Raw genomic sequence first — 25,026 nt, 5'->3', positions numbered from 1 at the left:
CCTATTTTGTCCCTCATGCAAAATAGCAAATGTAGTGCCAATATTCAAAAAGGGTCCTAAAAACAGAGCCTGGAAACTATAGGCCGGTAAGTTTAACATCTGTTGTGGGTAAACTGTTTGAAGCTTTTCTGAGAGATGCTATGTTAGAGCATCTCAACAGAAATAAGCAAATAACGCCATATCAGCATGGCTTCGTGAGGGATAGGTCATGTCAGACTAATTTAATCAGTTTCTATGAGGAGGTAAGTTCTAGACTTGACAGCGGCGAATCAATGGATGTCGTGTATCTGGACTTCTCCAAAGCATTTGACACTGTACCACATAAAAGGTTAGTATATAAAATGAGAATGCTCGGACTGGGAGAAAACGTCTGTAAGTGGGTAAGTAACTGGCTCAATGATAGAAAACAGAGGGTGGTTATTAACGGTACACACTCAGATTGGGTCACTGTCACTAGTGGGGTACCTCAGGGGTCAGTATTGGGCCCTATTCTCTTCAATATATTTATTAATGATCTTGTAGAAGGCTTGCATAGTAAAGTGTCAATTTTCGCAGATGACACTAAACTGTGTAAAGTAATTAACACTGAAGCGGACAGTATACTACTACAGAGGGACCTGGATAGATTGGAGGCTCGGGCAGATAAGTGGCAGATGAGGTTTAACACTGACAAATGTAAAGTTATGCACATGGGAAGGAATAATGCAAGTCACCCGTACATACTAAATGGTAAAACACTCGGTAACACTGACATGGAAAAGGATCTAGGAATTTTAATAAACAGGCAAACTAAGCTGCAAAAAACAGTGTCTGGCAGCTGCTGCCAAGGCCAATAAGATAATGGGTTGCATCAAAAGGGGCATAGATGCCCGTGATGAGAACATAGTCCTACCACTTTACAAATCGCTAGTCAGACCACACATGGAGTACTGTGTACAGTTCTGGGCTCCTGTAAACAAGCAGACATAGCAGAGCTGGAGAAGGTCCAGAGGAGGGCAACTAAAGTAATAACTGGAATGGGGCAACTACAGTACCCTGAAAGATTATTAAAATTAGGGTTATTCACTTTAGAAAAAAGACGACTGAGGGGAGATCTAATTACTATGTATAAATATATCAGGGGTCAGTACAGAGATCTATCCCATCATCTGTTTATCCCCAGGACTGTGACGAGGGGACATCCTCTGCGTCTGGAGGAAAGAAGGTTTGTACACAAACATAAAAGAGGATTCTTTATGGTAAGAGCAGTGAAACTATGGAACTCTCTGCCTGAGGAGGTGGTGATGGTGAATACAATAAAGGAATTCAAGAGGGGCCTGGATGTATTTCTGGAGTGTAATAATATTACAGGCTATAGCTACTAGAGAGGGGTCGTTGATCCAGGGAGTTATTCTGATTGGAGTCGGGAAGGAATTTTTTATTCCCCTAAAGTGGGGAAAATTGGCTTCTACTTCACAGGTGTTTTTTTTTTTTTTGGCCTTCCTCTGGATCAACTTGCTGGATGACAGGCCGAACTGGATGGACAAATGTCTTTTTTCGGCCTTATGTACTATGTTACTATGCACATTATAGTCTATGGGTCCATGAAAACCATGGATGAAACGAGGACTAAAAATCATGGAACCACAGATGGAACACGAACAGTGTCACAGATGAAACATAGACGGTACCATCACAGACGTGTGAATGGGATCTAACTAGGACCGTTTCCATTTTTTCAGGGAGACTTGAGAGCCGTATAGGACTCATTACCCTGCATCCTCACACAGTACAATACATACAGAATAAGGTTTTCAAATCCTTACCTTTGCATATATGAGACTGAGAGCAAGGCTTCCACTATAGATTATTATTAACCTGAAAGCATGCGTTCCCTTTTTCAGAAAATAATGATACCTGAATATATTGACTTTTTCTACCTACCTTATATGTTCCTCTCCTTGTTGGTTCTTTTTCTTCCTTGGTGGCTTTTTCTTTTTAGGTTTGGCAGCGTTACTATTCTGTTTATTGTTCATGCCAAAGTGTCCGGCAGATATGTCACTCTGAAGTAGATTCACCAGAAGAGGGCTGGTCAGGGTAACATCTTTATTAACAGGGAAATTGGGGTTTTGACCACAGGAAAGCTGATTTGCGTTTCCTCCTTGACCAAATGCAGTTGCAAATGATAGACCATGGCCTGAAAAGTGCTGTCCACCATTCCCTGCCATGTTCTGCAAGTGTTGTTGGTGTTGCTGAGCCATGTTTCCTTGTTGCTGCATGGAAATGTCATTCAACATAGCACCCAAATCACTGCCAGTTTGAGCTGTGCTTTCATTATGTGGCTGTTGAAGATGTTGACCAGGCACAGCCTGTCGGAGGACCTGCCCCTGCATATTAACACCTTGTGAAGGATTACAACCTACTGCACCCTGTTGGGAAACATTTTGCCCCTGGAACTGTAACATGTTGTTGGCCATACCAGGGGTTGGTCCCCTTATTATCTGACTAGGTCCTGCCATCACGCCTGCTGGGTTTTGATTACTAAATCCCTGTTTGTTGCCTTGCATAACTTGCTCCATTACAGGATTCTGTTGCATTACAGTCTGACCTTGGGGCACCATCATCTGGTTGTGAGGGGGAATCATTTGCTTAGGAGGAGTCATTCTCTGAGGTGCCTGACCCAGATTTTGAGATGCTCCCAAAATCTGTCCCTGGGACATAAGTTGGTTTCTTGAAAGTACCAGCTGTCCCTGCGTATTTAAAGGGGCTTGTCCTGGAAGGTTCACCATTTGACCTTGGGAAGATATTATCTGCTGGTGCATGCCAAGAATCTGAGATTGTGGTCCTTGTTGTGGCTGACCATGAAGACCACCAATGTTGACTTGGCCCACCCCACCTCCACCTGGCTGCTGGTTATTCAGGTTGTTATGAAGTCCCATCAGATTGGTCTGCATCAGATTAGGACCCCCATGTGATCCTTGCATTTGACTGTGGGAAGATCCATTCGTCTGACCACCTAAGAAGAACACAAAATATTTTTTCAATTTGATGGCAGCATAATCTGACAACAAAATGTGTATCTAATCTAAACCTTAGCAACAGGCTGGAAGCAAACTATCTGATGAGAAGTACACGGAGCAGGAAAGTAAATGCTCAACCTACCGCTCTAATCATAGTGGGGCAGAAAACTAGCAATGAGATATTTACACTCCTCAACATTGAAATTGCAACACCAAGAAGGAAAAGTTGTGGAATAATCACAGAATCGATAGACATGTTAATGATATGCAACTAATTAAAAAAAAAGAAACAAAATATTCAAAACACCTTGTTCACCTTCGGCTACTTTCACACTGGCGTTTTGGCTTTACATTTGTGAGATCCGTTCAGGGCTCTCACAAGCGGTCCAAAACGGATTGTTTTGCCCTAATGCATTATGAATGGAAAAGGATCCGCTCAGAATGCATCAGTTTGCCTCCATTCCGCTTTGGAGGCGGACACCAAAACACTGCTTGCAGCGTTTTGGTGTCAGTCTGACGAAACTGAGCCAAACGGATCCGTTCTGACACATAATGTAAGTCAATGAGGACGGATCCGTTTTCTATGACACAATCTGGCACAATTGAAAACGTATCCGTCCTCTATTGACTTTCAATGGTGTTCAAGACGGCTCCGTCTTGGCTATGTTACAGATAATACAAACTGATCCGTTCTGAACGGATGCAGACGTTTTTATTATCTGAACGGATCCGTCTGTGCAAATCCATGACGGATCCGCCCCAACGCGAGTGTGAAAGTAGCCTTATTCAGTTCTGAGTAAGCATGTTCAGAAATACACAAAACTTACACGCCTTGGCATGCTATCAATTATGTTTTTAATGGTTGTCTGAGGAATGTTCTATCATGGTAAATGCACTTTGGCACACAAATCATCAAGATCTGCTGCCGACAGCTCCCTTTGCAATTGTCGACCAACAACTTCCCAGATGTGCTCAATATGAAACAAGTCCAGAGACAGGGCAGGACATGATATTCACGTTTAGGCCACTGAGTGGCACGAGCAACATGCCGCCTGGCGCTGTCCTGTTGAGAAACAACTCCTCGGACACTTTGGAGAAATGGCCATATAACTGTTTCCACAATCAAATCAATGTGTTTAAAGGTGTTAAGTTTGTTGTTGGGGGAGGAGCTTTTGTGGGAGTGTGTGTATATATAGCCACATAGTATTAGCTTGCCTAATTATAGCTTGCTGATTTTCCAAGTGCTTATTTTTATAAGTGCATTGGAGATACTCAGGAGGTAATCTGGAGGTGGATACAATCTAAACAAGTAAGATTTGTTTGTTTATAATCTTTCCCCTCTTTAAAATGGCAGACCTGGTTCTGTGCAGGAATTGTTGTGCTTTTATTTCAGGTTCCACTCTTCAGAGGTTTGGATACTGTCTGATCTGTAGACAGCTCTCCATAATGCAGGAGGAAATCACATTTTTGAAATCTGAGATTTGTAAATTAACCGTTAAACAAACTCAGGCTGAGAACGTTGCAATGCCACTGCCACAGAGGCCCCCTAGAAATGGAAAATGGGTTACTGGAGGTTCTGGTAGACTGAGAGTTGTTGATAGAAGACATGTCCCACAGTCTGTGGCTCTCCATAATTCATTTGCAGCACTTTCAGAGTGCAAGAGCAACATGGAGGATGGCTCAAGCACAGTGGGTGAAAAACAATCATCTCCCATGCCTAAAGTATGCAAGACTGCAGCCAAAGACAAAAAGGAGAAGGTGAGGACTGATAGTAAGCAGCTGTTGGTGGGCGATTCCATCATAAGAGGTGTGAAGTTTGAGGAAAATTGTGTTGTGAGATGTCTCCCTGGTGCTACCGCTAGCAGGGATAGACGACAGATCCTTAATATTGTTAGGCAAGCAAAGCAGGAAAGGGAGGTGGATGTTATTGTCCATCTTGGAACAAATGATCTGGCTTGCAATGAGGTTTCAAAGGTGAAGGAAGCTTTGCTAACACTTGGAAATGATATACGGGAGGTTGCATCAACTGTTACATTCTCTGCAGTTTTGCCTGTGCATAACCCTCAGCATGACAGGAAGATGTGCATTAAGGAATTCAATGTATAGCTTGGTGAATGGTGTCTGAACCAAGGGTTTGGCTTTGTGTCTCATGTTAGCTCTCGTTGGAATGGAAAAGAACTGTACAAGAGAGATGGTTTGCATCTTTCTCTCAAGGGAACGAATGTCCCCAGTGAACAGTTCCAAGTATTTGCTAAGGAGCATTTAAACTAGGAAAGGGGGGCAAAAGAGTGATAATCCAGCAGTCCGACTGCCCCCCGGAACAATGCCAGAAGATGCCAGTAGCACAAAGGTTAAGAAATGACAAGCTCAGATTCTTGTCTACAAATGCTCGCAGTTTAAGGAATAAGATCAATGAACTTGAGGCTATAATGGCATCTGAGAATATAGATTTAGTGGCTGTTACTGAGACGTGGTTCAATGGGAGTAATGACTGGAATATAACAATACCAGGGTTCTCTCTATACAGGAAAGACAGAGAAGGCAAGAAGGGGGAGGGGTGGCCCTGTATGTGAAAGATAGAATGAAATCTAATTTAATACAAGTTAGCGAGACCAATTTAGAGTCCGTTTGGGTTACCTTGCAGCTTGATAATCATGAGTTAACTCGTGCAGGTGTGATATATAGACCACCTAGCCAAGTCAAAGAATTAGATGATCTACTAGTTGAGGAAATAACTAAAATGACATTGAAGGGGGAAGTTATCATTATGGGAGACTTTAATCTTCCTGATGTAAACTGGAAAACCAAAATAGCCAGTTCTGCCAGGAGTACAGATATGAGGCTATGAGCTGTGCGCTACGAATGGTCAGCGCTGCAGCAAGGGACACGCCTAATACAAAAAATCAGTGCAGCACAACAGAGGGAGCTGCAGACACCGGAGCCTATACTGGGCGAACGGAGCGGCGCCCACACATACTAGTAAGTGCAGGTGGACCACTGGGTGCCGCTCTGCCCACTGATATAGTTAGTTTTTAAACTAGTGAAAGGTCCTCTTTAAAAGTGGCACTATTGAAGGCAACAGAAAATTGCATTAGGCTTGTCAGTAAAAGTAAAAAAAAAGAAAGAGACCACGGTGGTACTCAGCAGAAGTGGCCAAAATCATTAAAAACAAAAAGATAGCATTTAGTAATTATAAAAACAAAACAAAATGAGGATGACAGGCAAATTTATAAGATTAGGCAAAGAGAGGCCAAACAAGTTATAAGAGCTTCTAAAGCACAGGCAGAAGAGAAATTAGCTCAGTCAGGGAAAAAAGGCGATAAGACATTCTTCAGATACATAAATGAAAAAAGGAAACTAAAACAAGGAATTACCAAATTAAAAACAAAAAAAGGAAGGTAAATGGAAGAAGATAAAGAACTAGCTGACTGCCTCAATTACTTGTGTTCAGTTTTTACAAAAGAAAATAAAGGAAAAGGCCCTCAGTTAGGAAAGAAGACTATTGAATATTTTGATGCATGTGTCTTTACAGAGGAAGAGGTTCTGAGTCAGCTGTCTAAAATTAATACATTAATGGGGATGAAGCGGCGGTCCAGCAGCACGGCAAAATAGCGGAAGGACGGATACGACCGGGTGAACAGCCTGTCGGATCCGTCCTGCCGCAAGTGTGAAAGTAGCCTTAGAGACATCTGCTATTTCCTCAATTTGCATAACCTTACGGCTTGTCCTTCTTGTTGCGTCAATTGCAATGCCAAGGAGTGTATATCATATCAATGAATAGTGAATAAGCTTCAAATCATGGCACAACCCCTTTGATAAATTAAGTTTAACTGATAACTAGTTATGGAGGAGAACCTCCGCAAATGATATTTGAAAGTCATTTTGTGACATGGCTTAAAGGAAATCTGTTTTTATTTTCTGATAGATTTTTTTTTTGTTATATTTTTTTAACGTTATTATGGGGGCCAATTATTAGACATAGTGGCCAGTGCAAAAACTGCTGAATTTTTTGTTTTTGTTTAAATATAAAAAGTGACCTGGAAAATTAAAACAAACATCATACAAAATTACTTAAAAATATGTTAAACATAAAAAAGTGATTTAAATAGCAGGTCATTTTCTGATGACACATTCCCTTTGAATGCAGTGGAAATAGAGGTTTTGTGATTAAGTACATTTTCATGGCAAGGAATGACTTTGCAATTAGATGCAATTCATCTAGTCACTCTTCATAACAATCTAGAGGTAATGCAAAAAATGCCGCCACAAAAGATGAAACTGTAAAAACCAAAATTGAGCCAATCTCAAAACTTTTGGCCATGACTGCACAAATGGCTGTACCCTTAGGCTGGTTTCACACACACACAGTGCTGTGTTGGAAAATGTCACATTTTTGTGGTGGTGCACGGTTTTGGTTTTTTTGGGCTAAAAACAACGCAGCCAGTTGTTAGTCTATAGTGAAATGCAGTACATCCAGAGGGGAAGATTTATCAAGACCGGCGCGCTCTGCACCGCTCTTTATGTCCCCTGTGCTCCTGATTTATGATGAGGTGCAGGCTTCGTTATAAATTAGAAGCAGTCCATGCACCTAAACAGAAATCCATGTCCGTTCTGAGCTGCTGTAGATGTTTGGATTCATTTGCACCAAAAAACTGGCGTAGAGGAAGAGAAATTTGTTGCTGCGGCTGGCCGTGCCCCCATCTTGTCCTTTAGGAAAAGTGGCAAGGGTGACATAAACCCCCCCCCCCCAAAAAAAAAAAAACACCATTCGCAACTACTTTTTCTTGCAGTTCGTGACTTTTTAACACCACTTTTCTGGCGCAAACTAAATGATAACTCTCCAAAGTGTTTTGGATTCTGGTGGTTTTGAAACCTTTTTGTTTTTTCCCCCTATCAAAAAGCAGCACACTCTGGGTATGGCATTTATCCCATAAGCTTCTCTACAGGACTTGAAAACATCCAAATAAATAAAAAAAATCACGTCAACAACTGTGACAAAACAAAAACGGTTACCAAGAATGCTTGCTAAAAAGCAATGCGGGAGACACCCGAAATCTACGTTGTAAAAATATATTTTTAACAAAACGTGGAGGTACGATGGCTCCCCTCCACCAAGGAGGAAGGTGCTGGCAAGGTGGGAGATTAGCACAGATTAAAAGGAATAATGAACTGGAAGGACACCACGAACCACATTTTTGCCATGTCTGCTTTATTAGGTCATCTCCTGTGGTCAGAATTTTGAGTGGTTAAAATCTTATCATGGAAAAGGAAATGATTATGGTTCAATTTCAGTATCACTATTGAATTCTTAAAAGGAATTCAAACGTCCGTATTGTATTGCGGATCCGCAATACACCCGGCCGGCACCCCCATAGAACTGCCTATTCTTGTCCGCAATTGTGGATAGGAATAGGACATGTTCTATTTTTTTCCGGACCCGCGGACTAGAAAATCGCGCTCCGGAAGCCCAGGACCACCCCCCGGAAGCTGTTTGGGAAGGCCCGGAAGCTGTGCCACGGCCTTCTCGCAGCTTTGGCTTGGCCATGTGACTTTCATCGGCTACATGGCCTTGAAGTGAAGGGGGCTGAGCTGCGATACCATGGAGAGCGAGCGCCGATGCCGTCTCAAACAGCTGATCAGCGGGGTTCCCGATAGTAAGTCCTCCACTGATGACCTATCCAGAGAATAGTTAATCAGTTAAAACATCTCAGAAAACCCCTTTGACCTAGAGATGAGCGATCACACTGAACAGGAGACAATCATGTCCCCAGTGTTTGTCAGGGTTTTAGAATAGAAATTATGCATAGAACACAGTGGTTAATTTCCTGCCATCCCATTTTTTTCAGGGGAAAGATTATGGGGGCAGAGCTTAGCAATCTTTTGTCCTACTGTTACGCAAAGGGGGGGGGGGGGGGCTTGTGCTGCATCCAGTTGTCTTACAGCCAGACGCAGGACAGTGAGGAAGAAATGGGGGCAAGGCTGAACTTCTGGGACACATACAGCAGATATCCTTACAGATTTCTCAATTTTAATAGCAATATGGTCCAAAACAAGATGAAAGAAAACATGGAGAAGGAACCGGAATGAGGCATACCTGTTGGTTGTCCAGCTGTATTTGTCTGCGGCTGTGTTGCTCCACTGTTGGCCGGCGATCCTGCAGTACTGGGAGGTGTCTGTCCCTGCAGGAAATTGGCATTTCCTTGTCCTGGTGGAAAACCTGGTGGAAGGCGTTTGGGAACTCCTTGAAACAAAGGGTGAACATTCCATATAAATTCAACGTTAGGTGATGTCAGGTATAGTTCTGATTGGCTACTGATAATCATTTGTGGGCTACCAATAGGACACACATGAAAAGCTTGATACATTTTCTTACATGACATGTACCACACGGAACTCATCCCTTCACGAAACACGGGAAACTTGGGGTTTTCTGATTTTTTTTTATACTAATGATCTCTCCTGATACCTGGGACCCCTGACAATCAGCTGTTTCAGGAGACCCCAGAGCTCCTGTGAGCGGGCTTACCCTAGGCCAGTGACTTCACGTTCATCAGTCAGGTGGCCTAGGGGAGCCACGATAACAAGCACAGCGCTGTACTCACCAAAGCGACGTAGCCTCCTCGAACAGCTAATCAGTAGGCATCCCACCGATCAGCTACTGATGGCCTATCAAGAGGATAGGTCATCAGTATAAGAAGTCGGAAAACCCCTTTAACTGTACCGAAGACACCAATCACAACTTAGGACATAGAACCATCATCTAAAAGGCAAAGGTCACGTTTTTCTTCTGTTGTATCAGTCATTTTGATATACACGTACCTGTGTGAATATTCTGTGGACCCTGATTCTGCTGCATCATAAAGTTTCCTGCTGGGCTTCCCTGTGGCATCATGCCACTGCGTCCCGGAGAGTTCACAGGCTGTTGCTGAAACCCCTGGGGCAATGTGCCACCCTGTCCTGCCCGTGGTCCCATGGCCTGCTGCTGTGTTTGGTTCACTGTAGGGGAGGAGGCAGGAGAGCTTTGCTGAAAGGAGGAAGGAGATGAGGCAGGAGACTTGGAGAGATGGGGCTGCTGCAATGGAGTGAGCACCCGTGGGGGTGCCCCCTGCATTGGTTTCATTGGAGGTGAGCTGAACTGATTTGCATTTGCCATGGAAGGGAAATTGGAGTGAACTTGTGACGCCTGCTGGCTGCCGAATGGGTATGGAGGTGGGGGGTGAGAAGGTGTTTGCCCTGTGGAAAGTGATGGTCTCTGAGGAAACTGCTGTTGTTGCTGTAATGGACCTCCACCCAGACCAGATTTCTTCCACTGTTGGTTGGAGGCCACTGTCCCCATACTTGCTTGGGCTGGAGGAGGCTGTAGAGCTCCTGATGCCAGTTGATTCCAGCCCGGCGGCACAGGAACTTGTGCAGGTGTTGCAAAAGCAGGACGAAGACCTTGGGCTACTTGCTGATGTTGTGGTAGACGAGCCTGCTGAAACTGTTGAAAGTTGGCTGGATTGACTGGTCGATTAGCAACAACGCCCTGCATAGAGTGCATCTGAGGAGCCAGGGACCCGGAGGGGAGACTCTGTGGCTGAGCATTCAAGCCAGACACAAAGGGATCCATAATATCTAATGAGAGAAACAAGGTGTGGGCAAATAATCTATGGGATATTAACTGCCAAAAATAAATCATTAACTTCCTACAATAAAACCATCTATAAATGAAATCAACAAATGTTCAACATTGATAAAATTCACAAGGATCACCCAACAATTTATCACTCATCGAGGCACATGGATTCGGCCTCACTGTTAACACAAAACTTGTAACTCAATGTAAATGCACTTTTATAGGAAAGCAGCCAATCTTTTCACTTACGGTATTTTGGGCTAAAAATAAAAAAAATTTCATTGGTCTTTAGAAAACAAATCCCCGCAGTTTCTGTGATACATGTGGTTAAAAATCAGTCTATTTGTTTAGAGTTCCCTCTGCCGAAAACTCATGTGAAGTCTTATCTCTGATCTCCTGACCTCATAAACACTTATTATAGATAAATGCTTAACAAATTGATAAGACTACAGCTTAAATGAGTGTCCAGGAGATCAGAGATCACGAGTCCTCGGCTGACGTAACTCAGGAAGGACAGTCTGCAGCAAATACATTGATTTTTAACCAAATGTATGAAAAGAATTGCTAAAAATTTTAAAGCCATTTTTAGCCCAAAATGAGTAAAATACAATAAAAAAAAATTGGCCCACAGGTGTCTATAGCCTTTAAATGGGTTGCCCAAGTTCTTAGGCAACCCTGCACACATGCTAAAATAACAAAAGAAGCTATACTTAACCCTTTTGTTCCCTGTCGCTTCCAGCGCTGTGCTCTGGTCATCCCTGCCACTGAGGTCATCTTCCTGACTCTAGCGGCGGTGTGCCAGGAACACTGGTCAACTTCACTGCTGAGGCCACCGATTGGCTCCATCGGTGACCTAAGTGCATGAAGCGCAACCAGGAAAACAAACAGCGGCAGGGAGCACAGTGCTGGAAGCAGCAGGGGAGAAAAGTATTGCTTCTACTGTTATTTTAGCACACGTACAGGAGCTGCACAAATTTTGGACAAACCCCTTTAATTCTCAGAAAACACCTTTAATAAGATCAGTGAGGGTATGACCACCATCGTCACCCACTCAGCAAAACAAAGGGCTTGCGAGAGCATAAAAAATAATAAAAAAAAGCCCTCATCAGCCAACTAGATTGCAGCTCTCGCTCATCAGAGGTGGCCATATGACTGGTCACGGCAGCTTCTCCATTTTGGATCTGTGGGGGTCAACCTCTGGGATACCTATTAGCAGAATGAAGGTGCTGCAGTAGGATACCCTGCAGTGCCAGGCACAATCGCATCCCTGGTAATGATACTGTGTTTGTTTGCCTTACGTATATGTTAAACCTTTGAATGCTTTACAGTTCATCTCCCCCATTTTACCTTGTTGTGAAGGAGGCCTGGGAGTCCTTGGCTGGAGTTCGTTGCTTCCACCGGCAGCCATCATAGCTGATGAAACATGGGGTCCCTGGGACATCATGGAGGCTGTTGTTGGGTTGTTCATCCTGACCAGGCCTGAGCAGTAGTAGACAAAGAACACTTAACATTTTGCAGAAAAAATGGCAACACCAGAATGTCTAACTAATGACCGTACTGAACTTTTAAGAGAGGCACAAGGGGGTGAATATATTTGAAAGTTTAGGTGACCCAAGCTAAGAGGTAACTTTGGACGGTGCAATATCTACACTAATCCAAGATCCATGAGGATAGGTATCCAGCAACCGTATTATGCCATGATTAAGAACTCATATAGGCTTTATCTTAACTTTTTCTAGGTGTTCTTTTTTATTTACTAGTAGTATAGATATTGCCCTTAACGGCAAAGAAAGGAACAGCTCAGCTCCCGGCAAATACCCCAGACTTGACACACACATTGCACGGACACATTGCATGGACAGAGACTTAGGTCTAACTCCTGGGTTAGGACAGCAATCAAGATCTATGAGGCTAGGTATCCAGCAAGGTCATGTAATAAAGTTAAAAACATACACACTTTATTGTGAAAGGATTCGGCGTTTGCAAACTCAATTTTGCGAAATGCCAATGCTGGAGGGTGTTACGTGTAGTGATCAAAGTTCCAAGAACCTACTTTTCATATAGATGGTCCACATACATTTTTTTCTGTCTGGCATCACTGTTGTTGTTTTTTGTCTGACAGCACTGTTTTTTCATGTTTTACAGGACTGTTGATTGGTGGTTGTTCAAGTGTTCACTATGCACGTCAGACAAAGTTGTGCACCATTTGTGCAGTTAGTGGACTTTGAAAAGGACCAAAGAGTGGGACTGATGAACCATCTGTCTAATCTCAGAAAGAGTTGGATGAGAAGTTTCTGTAGGGCACCAGTGGTGTTGACAGTGGTTAGAGGAGGGCACCCACGCATGTAGAGAGGGTTCTGGATAGTAAAGACAGACAGATGCATGCCAAGATCACTGCTGTATCTCAAATGAGAGCCACAGCATCAGAAATCAGCCCCTCTACTGAGCACCCAGACCATAAGAAACAGTCTACTTGAAGCAGGGCTGCATTCACACACTCCACTAGCTTGTTTGCCACTGACCTCTCAAAACTGCCTCTCAAGAGTGCCCGCACGGGTGCAGCGAGACAGCCCATTGGAGGCATGAATGGCAAACAATAGTGTTCAGTGGTGAAAGAAGGTTCTGTCTTGGTACTAACGGTGGCCGCATCAGAGTTCACTTGAGGGCTGGAGAGTGTCTACTGCCATCATGCATAGTGTTGATACACACAGAACCAACACCAGGTGTCATGGTGTGGACCGCCATTAGTTACCATGGCTGTTCCCACATGGTATTTGTGAAGGGAACATTGGCCAGTCTTATGTAAGCCCAAGATATTGTGGAGGCAGTCACAGTTTTTTTTACTCAGTCAGGAAATGTGGTGATAACGTCTGCCCACATATACTCTTCAGGGTCTTCAGGAGCTCCCCTGGCCAGCTTGATCACCAGATCTCTCCCCCCCTCAAGAACATCTGGGACTGGAAGGGGCAACAGATCTCCCATGAATAGCAGACAATTATCTTGGCTAAACTACATACAGATCCAAGCTAAAAGAGCTTGGAATGACATACCACAGGAGGATCTCCAGCATTTGTATGACCTCAACATACACCCTACTGCAGAACCCAAAATAAAGGGTGCACCACCTTGGATGTGTGACCAATGACCAGGGACCACTAGCAGTTTATATTGTGTGAACCTCAGCTCAATCACATTACGTTTTCCAGGTGTTCTTTTTTTCATTTCCACTAGATTATATTGGTGATGTTTTGTGTGGTGGTGACACCAGCGCTGATGTTGCAGCTATATTTGACTCTGAATAGTGAATGACTAGCTGCGGTCTGAAGAAGATGTACCTTCCGTTGCAAAAGCAATTATTAATGTTAATTTAATGTAGCTAGTCAAAAGCCAAGCAAAATGGTAGCTGAATTCAGAAGGGGGCAGGAGCTGACACATACCTGCCCTGTTCTGCACTGCAAAGCTGGGGTCAATCCTCATGGCATTGCTTGCCGCCACTGGGCCGTTCATCCTCACCTCTTGAGCAGCATTTTGGGGTAATGCTAGGTTAATAGCTCCCTCTCCTGAAATACAATAGAAGTAACAAATCAAAATATAATAAATCCAGATTTTTATATCACCAGAATAATCCAATAACTGATGGCATCCATCACCCATTGAGTTCCACTGTATAAAAATGTAATATTTATATATATTTTTTTTTTTTACAGGATTTTTTTAGTATGGAATACTACAGAATATATAAGCCACAAAATACCAAAAAGGAAAGAAAATCTGAAAATCTTTATTAATGAACACATAGTACATAAAACAAGAATGATTGGCAGAAAAGAGCATCATCACTGGTAGCTCACAACACACGGAAATAGATAAATAATGGTCATCAGTATTAATATACGGTAAGGCTGCTGGAAATATATGGGGTGTGATAGTAATAAAACAAGTAAAACAAAGGGAGACAACTAGGTATTACATTGTCAGACATCAGCAGGTGGGTGGGAGGGCAGGACTTTATGAATAGCCAGGACTCTTCTCAGGGGGCCGATACTCTTTTTCAGGCCCAGTCTGCAATGATTGTGATGTTGATCCTCGGTAACCACTTACTTTTAACTTTTAAATGACAGACCGCTGAAATCAACTCACCTGTCTCTACTTTATGCTGCTGTTAGTATGGGCTGCATAAAGTTGATGACAGGTTCCCTTTAAGTAAAAATAAAAAATAAAAAACAGAAAAAACACTAAATGCCCCCACAGTTGCCCATAGCCTGTAATGAAATGGCAATAACCTTTTATGACACCTTCATACCTTCAATCTGGACAGACAGAATTCCTAGATCTCGCAGCTGCTGGTTGTTGCCTTGGGCGAGAAGGCGCAGACGCTCAGCAGCTTCTCTGGGGATGTTGAATGTGACCCGGACACTATTCCACGGCTCCACCTTTCTAAGCTTCAGTTGGTTGGACTCTACATAGTTAATAGAGTAAAACAACTTACTGGAATATCAATTACCAAAACTTAACACAAAATCGAACAGAATTGGCATGTTGGATTCTAACACACCTAATCCTTGGCTCCCAAGGTGTCTCGTAGCGGCTTTAGCTCTCCCATCAAGGAGAACATTGATGGTTGGCTCATGCATCTTATTGGCCTTAGGCTACTTTCACACTCGCGTTTGGTGCGGATCCGTCATGGATTTGCACAGGCGCATCCGTTCAGATAATACAACCGCACGGATCCGTTTGCATTATCTGTAACATGGCCAAGACGGATCCGTCTTGAACACCATTGAAAGTCAATTAGATGACGAATCAGTTTTCTATTGTGCCAGATTGTGTCATAGAAAACGGATCCGTCCCTATTTACTTACATTGTAAGTCAGAACGGATCAGTTTGGCTCAGTTTCGTCAGACGGACACTAAAACGATGCAAGCAGCGTTTTGGTGTCCGCCTCCAAAGCGGAATGGAGGTGTAATGGAGCCAAACTGATGCATTCTGAGCGGATCCTTTTCCATTCAGAATGCATTAGGGCAGATCCCTGAACGGATCTCACAAACGGAAAGCCAAAACGCCTGTGTGAAAGTAGCCTTACAATGGACAGGAAGGAGCATGAGGCCATGAGAAAAAGCGGCCATCTAAATCTTCTCATACTCCTTAGCCCATCACTTTATTTTTATTGGATTTTTTTATACCATCCTGTTTGAAATGAAAACATTAAAAGGGGTTCTCTGGGAATTAAGGAAATTAAAATACTTAAATGTTACTTTATTATAAATATATTTCCAAATACCTTTCATTAGTTATAATGGCTCGTTTTGTTTAAGGAGCAATCATTAGGAGATATAAGATGGCTGTCGTCTTATTATTACACACAAAACCTGTCCTAATCACACAGCAGAACAATTTACTTCACAGCACTGAGCTTATGAGCTTCTCTGATGGTCAGGGTTTATGATCTTCAGCTGAATCTCTGTAGGAATGGAGTTGATGAGGAGACATGAAGGACAGAACAGACTGTGGTAATGGAGACTGCATATAAGTACTGCTGCTCATTAGCCTCATCCCCACCTACTCTCTGTAATTCATGTCTCCTCTCCCCAGAGATTCAGCTGAAGATCTTATCTTTATTCAGTAGAGCAGAGAGGAGGATGAGGCAGCTCTTTACCTCAGTGTTGTTAATTAACTTGTTCTCCTGTGTGATTAGGACAGGATTTGTGTGTACTAATAGGACGGCGGCCATTTTATTTCTCCTAATAATTGCTCCTCAGACAAAACAAGCCATTATAGCAAATGGAAGGTATTTGGGAATATATTTATAATAAAGTAATATTTAGGCTCCATTCACACGTCCGCAAAATGGGTCCGCATCCTTTCCGCAATTTTGCGGAAAGGGTGCGGACCTATTCATTCTCTATGGGGACGGAATGTGCTGTCCGCATCCACATTTGCGGATCCGCACTTCCGCATCCGTGCTTCCGTTTCCGCAAAAAAATAGAACATGTCCTATTCTTGTCCGCGATTGCGGACAAGAACAGGCATATTCTATTATGTCGGCAATGTGCGGTCCGCAAAATGCGGAAAGCACATTGCCGCTTTCCGTGTTTTGCGGATCCGTGTCTCCGTGTATCCGCAAAACACATTGCGGACGTGTGAATACAGCCTTAAGGATTTTAATTTTCTTAATTCCTGGAGAACCCCTTAAACGAGTTGTTCAGGTTCAGAGCTGAACCCAGACATATCCCCATTTTCACCCAGGTAGTCTCCCTGATTGAACATTGGAGCATTTCATGCTCAGATGCGCTTCTTTGCCCTGTGCTAAATCGTGCAGGGCAAGGTCTTTTTCTGGAGATCCGGTGACATAGCAGTCTCTCCATAGGTAAAGCTAGGCAGAGGCTTCCGCCTAGCCGTGAGCCCGGTGACGTCACCGGCACTAATGGGCCTGCTTTAACGCTGCCCTAGCCTGTAAAATGGTTGGGGAAACGCTAAAACCCTACCATCAGTGGGAAGTTGGAAGCCTCTGCCTAGCAGTGTAAAAAATATAAACAAACAGCCCTTGCCCTGCGCAATACAGTGTAGAGCAAGGGAGAGCATTGGAGCATGAAATACTCATATCAGAGGGTCTGCCTAGGTGAAAATGGGGATATGTCTGGGTTCAGCTCTTAACCCGTACAACCCCTTTAACCCTTTCACGCATTTGGACGTAACTGTACATCCAAATTGCAAGTGACTTTCTGCATTTGGACGTACAGTCACGTCCAATTTGCTTACCAGGGCTGTGAGTCTCTGTTCTCCCTGAGAGCAGAGACACCGGAGAAGCTCTGCAGACTAACCAATCAGAGGGCTTCATTGAGAAAAATGCTGGTTGCAGGCTGTGATCTCCAGCATGGAGATCACAGCCTGCAACCAGCATTTTTCTGATAAATTTAAGTGCCCCCCACTGTCCCCCAGATGCCCCCTGCTGCCATATCCTGTCTGTCGGATGTGATGGAAGCGGCTAAGGAACGGAGCCGCTGCCATCAGCAGAGAGTGTCTTCTGTAACTTACAGCTGACACACTGTTGCTACGGCCGATATCGGTTTAACCCCATAGATGCCGTGGTCAGCAGCCACCTGTGGCATCCATGGGGTTGGGATAGAGTGAGCTCCCTCTCTCTTGCATCGGGCCACCGCTGCTGCGATGGTGGCAGCTCGATGGTTGCCATGGCGTCCGGGCTGCCATGTACCTAAGGCTGATCAGACCCTGAGGATCTGATCAGCCTTAGGCCGAATGCACACGGCCGTGAGCGGTTCGTGGAACCACGGGCTGAATTCCTGCTTAGAGCAGGAGCGCACAGCGTCATTGGTTGCTATGACGCTGTGCGCTTCCTGCTGCCGCCGCTATACCAGTGTATTACTGTACTGTGGCGGCAGCAGGGAGCGCACGGCGTCATAGCAACCAATGACGCCGTGCGCTCCTGCTCTCAGCAGGAATCCAGCCCGTGGTTCCACGGACTGCTCACGGCCGTGAAACACAGCCGTGTGCATTCAGCCTTAGTGTAAGTGTAGCACTGACTATTGCAATGCACTGTATAGCCATCAGGCCCACTGGATCTTTGAGATCCAGATTGGTCTTGATAAATAAAAAATAAAAAAAAAGTGTAAAAAAAAAAGTTACAAACGTGAAAATAAAGCAAAAAAATTCAGAAATAAAAATGTTAATAAAAATTGTCTTTTCTCATATCCATTCATTTGTCATAAAACATTTTTATAAATTAAAAAAAACATATAATTGGTATCGCCGCGTCCGTAACGACCTGATCTATAAAGTATATTAATAATCCCGCGCAGTGAATGCTGTAAAACAATGTCGAAAAAAATTACAGAATTGCTGTTTTTGTCACCTCACGTCCAGAAACAAAAAAAAATAACAAGTGATCAAAAAGACATATGTACCCCAAAACGATACCAATAAAAACTACAGCCCATTCCGCAAAAAACAAGCCCCCACACAGCTACATTGGTGAAAAAAGGAGATTTTTGTATAACTTACCAGTTAAATCTCTTTCTCGCTCTTCCTTGGGGGACACAGACCTTGGGTATAGCTCAGCTCCCTAGGAGGCGTGACACTAAGTAAAACTGTTAAGCCCCTCCTCCATCAGCTATACCCTCAGCCTGGAGATAGAGGCTACCAGTTGCGTGTCCAAGTAGTGAAAGGATAACAACCAACAACGTAAACAACAGCCAGCAACCCAACGGGGCGCCAGACCATAACCCCATAACCAAAACACAGAAGGGTGGGTGCTGTGTCCCCCAAGGAAGAGCGAGAAAGAGATTTAACTGGTAAGTTATACAAAAATCTCCTTTTCTCGCCCATTTTCCTTGGGGGACACAGACCTTGGGACGTTCAAGAGCAGTCCAAGAAGGGAGGGACCACAACCCAAGGCGGAACACCACCTGAGCATCAGGAAACCGCAGCCTGCAAGACCAGGCGGCCCAAAGCAGCATCCGCTGATGCATGCGTATGCACTCTATAGAACCTGGTGAAAGTGTGCAGAGAAGACCAAGTGGCTGCTTTGCACAACTGCTCAGCCGAGGCCCGATGCCTCTGCGCCCATGAAGCTCCGACTGCCCTGGTGGAATGAGCAGTGACGCCGAAAGGCGGAGCCCTGCCCTTGGCTCGATAAGCCTCAGACACCGCCAGTTTAATGAAACGGGCAATGGCCACCTTGGAGACCGCCAAACCCTTGCGCGAACCCTCCGGAACCACAAACAGGGAATCCGTGCGCCGAAAAGATCCGGTGACCTCCAAGTAAATCCTCAACGCCCTGACCACATCCAGACGGTGCAGTTCCCGTTCTCTGGGGTGGGAAGGAGAGGGACAGAGCGACGGAAGGACGATGTCCTCATTGATGTGAAAGGCGGAGACCACCATTGGCAGGAAGGACGGGACAGGCCGAAGCACAACCTTATCCTGGTGGAAGACCAGGAAAGGTTCGGAGCAAGAAAGAGCCGCCAACTCCGACACCCGTCGGAGAGACGTGATGGCCACAAGAAAGATGACCTTACAGGACAGAAGGCGAAGGGAGACCTCCCGCAAAGGCTCGAAGGGGGCAGACTGGAGCGCCGAGAGCACCATATTCAGGTCCCAGGAAGAAACCGGAGGGCGGTACGGCGGAACAGAGTGAGCCACCCCTTGCAAAAAAGTCTTAATCGGCCCCAGAGAGGCCAAGGGACGCTGGAGAAGAATAGACAGCGCCGAAATCTGTCCCTTCAGAGAACTGAGGCCCAGCCCCAGGTCCAGACCCGACTGGAGGAAGGACAGGATCGTGGGAAGAGAAAACCGGAGAGGTGGGATGCTCCGGGACTCACAAAAACCCAGATAGGATCTCCAAACCAGATAGTAGATTCTAGAGGACACGGGCTTACGAGCACGAATCATGGTGCGGACTACGTCCGCGGAGAAACCCCGTCGCGTTAAGACGGCGGTCTCAACAGCCACGCCGTCAAACGTAGCGAGCCTAAATGCTCGTGGAAGATCGGACCCTGAGAGAGAAGGTCTTCCCTGGAGGGCAGTGGCCACGGTGCGTCTGCCAACAGCAACATTAGGTCGGCGTACCAGGACCGACGGGGCCAATCCGGGGCGATTAGAATCGCGGGAACGCCCTCTGCCGCGATCCTCCGAAGAACCCGTGGCAGGAGGGGGAGAGGAGGAAAGACGTACAGAAGGGAGAATTCGCGCCACGGAAGGACGAGCGCGTCGGCGCCGTATGCCTGCGGGTCCCGTGCCCTGGCCAGGTATAGGGGAACCTTGTGGTTGAATTTGGAGGCCATGAGGTCTACTTCGGGGCGACCCCAGCGAAGACAAAGGGCCTCGAACACCTCTGGGTGCAGCGACCATTCTCCCGGGTCGATGGTGGACCGGCTGAGGAAATCCGCCGCCCAGTTGTCCACCCCCGGGATTTAAATTGCAGACAAGGCTGGCACGTGCGTCTCTGCCCAGAGGAGAATGAGGGACACCTCTTGCATCGCCGCAGCGCTGCGGGTGCCTCCCTGATGGTTTATGTACGCCACAGCCGTGGCATTGTCCGATTGGATCCGAACAGGGTGGCCCTTCAGTAGATGGGTCCAGTGTCTGAGGGACAAAAGAACTGCCCTCAGTTCCAGAATGTTGATCGGAAGTCTGGACTCCGACAGAGACCAAACACCCTGGACGGATCGGGGAGGGAAACCCCCCCCCCCCCACCCCCGTAAGCTGGCATCGGTGGTAATCACCAGCCAGTTCAGTGGAAGGAAGGACCTCCCCCTCAGAGGGATATGCAACCACCAGCTGAGGGAAGCCCGAGCCAGGGGAGGCAGAAGGAAGGTCCTGTCCAGACTCCTCGGTGATTTGTCCCAGGCCGACAGAATCGCCCTCTGAAAAGCGCGGGATCGGAACTGTGCGAATGGCACAGCTTCGAAACAGGCAACCATCTTTCCCAGCAACCGCATGCTGGATCTGAGGGAAGGACGGTGATGACGGAGAAGACTGCGAACCGACCCGCGAAGGGCCAGGCGCTTGTCCGACGGAAGGCGGACCTCCGCCAGTTCCGTATCCAGGAGCATCCCCAGGAAGATCAGCCGTCTGGAGGGAGTAAGGGAAGACTTGGGGTGGTTGATAATCCAACCAAAACGCGTCAGGGTCTCCAGAGTGAGATCCACGCTGCCGGATGCCTGAGAAAGGAGGGTGCCTTGACCAAGATGTCGTCCAAGTACGGAAGAAGAAAAACACTTCTTGAACGTAGAAGAGCCAAGACAGGGGCCAGGACCTTGGTGAACACCCGAGGAGCCGTTGCCAGACTAAAGGGAAGGGCGACGAATTGGAAGTGATCGTCCCCCACCGCGAAGCGCAGGAAGCGGTGATGACATGGAGCAACCGGAACGTGGAGGTATGCATCCTGAACGTCGATTGAAGCCATGAAATCCCCCTTCTCCAGGGAGGCCACTGCGGACCGGAGAGACTCCATCCGAAATCTCTGCAGACGGAGAAACCGGTTCAGGCGCTTTAGGTCCAAGATCGGCCGCACCGAGCCTTCCTTCTTGGGGACCACAAAGAGGTTCGAATAGAACCCCCTGAACCTTTCCGTCGGAGGCACAGGGGTGACGACACCCTTGTCTATTAGCGAGCGAATGGCCGCGAGAAAGGCGGCCGCCCGTACGGGATCCCGCGGAGGACGTGAACGGAAGAAACGGTCTGGCGGAATGGACGCAAATTCGATCTTGTACCCGCAAGATACAATCTCGAGCGCCCATGCGTCTGAGATGTGGGCCCGCCAAACGTTCCTGAACAGGAGAAGGCGGCCCCCCACCCGGGTGGGTGGGGGCGCACCTTCAGGCAGAGGGCTGCTGGCCTGTGGAAGCCCGCGCAGGCTGGGCCTTGCGCCAGGTAGGTTGCGCCCGAAAAAACGGCTTCTTGCGTCTATCCTGGGCTGGGCCGGAGGAAGAAGAACCGGCCGCTGGTCTAGACCCGGTGGGTTTACGAAAGGACCGAAACCGGGACGAACCAGCGCGACCACGGGGGGCGCCCTTTTGCCTGGACTGGGGGAGGTGAGTACTCTTCCCACCCGTGGCCTCTGATATAAGTTCGTCCAGACGGGTCCCGAACAAGCGGGAACCCGTGAATGGTAGGCCGGCCAAAGAACGTTTGGAAGCGGCGTCCGCCGCCCAAACCTTCAGCCAGAGTTCCCTCCTGACAGAAACTGCCAGGGCCGAGGAACGGGCAATGAGGGCACCCGCATCAAGGGAGGCCTCACAGATAAATTTTCCGGCCTGGATAATTAGCTGGGCTAAGGAGCGGAGGTCCTGAACAGGGACGTCCGACCCTAACTCCTGCTCCAGTTGCAAACCCCATTCAGAGACCGCTTTACCAACCCAGGCGGAGGCAAAGACCGGTCTAAGGGCCGAACCAGAGGCAGTGAATATGGCCTTAGAGAGGGATTCCGTACGACGGTCCTCAGCAGACTGGAGGGAAGATCCGTCCTGTACAGGAATAGCAGTGCTCTTGGACAGGCGAGCCACGGGAGGATCAACCTTGGGTGGGGATGTCCACGTGGTCACAGAATCCGCTGGAAAGGGATAGCAAATGTCCAGCTTTTTAGGCGTAATAAAGCGGACGTTAGGCCGAGTCCAAGCCTTGGATACCACAGAAGAAAAATCGGCATGTATGGGAAAAACCTTGGAGGCCTGTCTGGGCCGGAGAAAGGACACGCCGGCCTGCTCAGAGCTGGGGGGGTCATCATGTATCTGAAAGGTATCGCGGATGCTAGCGATAAGATGCCCCACCGCGGATGACAATTTTGACGGAAGCTCTGAGTCCATGTCCACGTCCGAATCCGCCAGCTCTCCCTCAGAAGGCGTATCCCTTTGAGAGGATAGGCTTGACTGAGCTCGCACGCGTGGCGGAGAGAGCGAAACATCAGGAGAAGATGTGCGCTCAATCCTCGGACGTTTCTGAGTATGCCGGGCCCTGGAAGATTCACTGGGAGGCAGGGAATCAGTGGGGGCGGCAGAAACTGAATTCCCAGCGGGCGCGACAGGGATTGCGGCAGCCTGCGGGAGAGGCGGTCTATCCACGAGACGGCCCACTACGTGCGTAAGGCTCTCCACCGCCTGAGACAGAGACTTAGCCCAGTCAGGGGGTTCAGAGGCAACGGGGTGCGCAGCGGGAAGCGGGCCCTGCACCGGGGCCTGACATGCAAGGCAATGCGGCTCAGATTGCCCACTCGGAAAAAGTACCTTGCAGGCGGTACAGGCATGGTACCAGGGTTTGGGGGCACCCGTGGGATCTGACATGTTGAAAAAGTGGTCGCACCCTGATACAGAGACCACAAGGGGTTGCAGCAGCTATGACCAGGAGGGTTAGGAGAGTGTTAACTGTCCTACCAGTGCCTCAGAAGAACGTCAGGAGTGAAGACCAGATCAACAGCTGCAGAAGGCAACAATAGCAGAGCGTGCGTCCAGAAACGCGATCCATGCACCGGGAGTCTCCCACGTGGCTCAGCTTCCAGACCGGAGTGAGGAAACGCGGCAAAAAAACTCAGCAGAGGCGCGGGAAGAAGCTCCGCCCCCTACACGCTTGACTGTCTCCTGTGAAGGAGAACGTAAACTCCGCCCCCAATGACGCGCGCGCGCGCGCGAAAAAAACACGCCCCCTGCTGCCGAGAGCTCTCAGGTCTATGCAGGAGCGTGAGCCACAGAACGAACTGCCGTAAAATAAAGGCCCGCAGGCCCAATGCGCGGCGATATCAGGTGGGTGACCTCACCGAACCTCCACTGTCACCATGTCCCCCGCCGAGCCCGAACCGTCGATGTCGGGCCTAAGCCCCGCCCCCCGATCACGGCACGGAGCGGCGGTGGCGGGGAGGGAGAAGGATGATGGCACCGCTTCTCAGAGAGTAATGCCAGTGGGCCCTAAGACAGTGGGGGGGGGGGGGGGGGAGCGGAAGCAGCCGCAGATGGGGAGATCTTCAAGAGAGGGACAGAGCGACGTGCTCAATGCAACCACGGGTGCCCCCCCAAAACCATGCAAATAGGGACAGGGTATGGGCTGGAAATAGCCATCTTACCTGTCTTCGCCCTCAGTTCCTTCCAGCAGGGTCGCCCCTTCAGCCACTGGCACCGCAGTGGCAGGAAGCTGGAAGAGGGGCTTGGCGTGCGGGCGACCCCCTAGCTGGCGGGATGTAGGGGAGCCAGTGCTGCCCAGATCCTCCTATTGCTTCTGTGGGGGAGGCAGCAGTGCAAATAAGTTGACACTGGCGCAGCTCAACCCCGGGAGAGCAGAGAGGTCCAATGCGTCTCTGGTATCCCTAGGAAAAAACAAAAATAAAATAACAAATTAGAGAAAAAATTAAAACAAGGAGAAAACAGCCCTGCAGTAGCAGGGGGTGTCTTGCCTCCTTGGACACTAAGCTAAAACTGGTAGCCTCTATCTCCAGGCTGAGGGTATAGCTGATGGAGGAGGGGCTTAACAGTTTTACTTAGTGTCACGCCTCCTAGGGAGCTGAGCTATACCCAAGGTCTGTGTCCCCCAAGGAAAATGGGCGAGAAAATATACAGACGTGGACAAAATTGTTGGTACCCTTTGGTCAATGAAAGAAAAAGTCACAATGGTCACAGAAATAACTTTAATCTGACAAAAGTAATAATAAATTAAAATTCTATAAATGTTAACCAATGAAAGTCAGACATTGTTTTTCAACCATGCTTCAACAGAATTATGTAAAAAAATAAACTCATGAAACAGGCATGGACAAAAATGATGGTACCCCTAACTTAATATTTTGTTGCGCAACCTTTTGAGGCAATCACTGCAATCAAACGCTTCCTGTAACTGTCAATGAGACATCTGCACCTCTCAGCAGGTATTTTGGCCCACTCCTCATGAGCAAACTGCTCCAGTTGTGTCCG

At 47.1% G+C, this 25,026-nt stretch overlaps 1 protein-coding gene across 1 annotated transcript in view; it reads right to left on the bottom strand.

The window, feature by feature from the left end:
• NCOA6 (nuclear receptor coactivator 6) overlaps positions 1–23,375 on the bottom strand; it is a 49,002-nt gene extending 25,627 nt beyond the window's left edge. The window contains 7 exon segments of the mRNA XM_044299477.1: positions 1,924–2,995; positions 9,094–9,240; positions 9,819–10,613; positions 11,962–12,093; positions 14,052–14,174; positions 14,918–15,102; positions 23,356–23,375. Coding sequence (XP_044155412.1) covers positions 1,924–2,995; positions 9,094–9,240; positions 9,819–10,613; positions 11,962–12,093; positions 14,052–14,174; positions 14,918–15,102; positions 23,356–23,375 — 2,474 coding nt within the window.
• Positions 23,376–25,026: the final 1,651 nt, after the last annotated feature.

This window comes from Bufo gargarizans, chromosome 6 (assembly GCF_014858855.1).
Source record: "Bufo gargarizans isolate SCDJY-AF-19 chromosome 6, ASM1485885v1, whole genome shotgun sequence".
Classification (NCBI taxonomy): domain Eukaryota; kingdom Metazoa; phylum Chordata; class Amphibia; order Anura; family Bufonidae; genus Bufo; species Bufo gargarizans.
The sequence above is the reverse complement of the archived record's forward strand: the minus strand, read 5'-3'. Positions and strand labels throughout refer to the sequence as shown.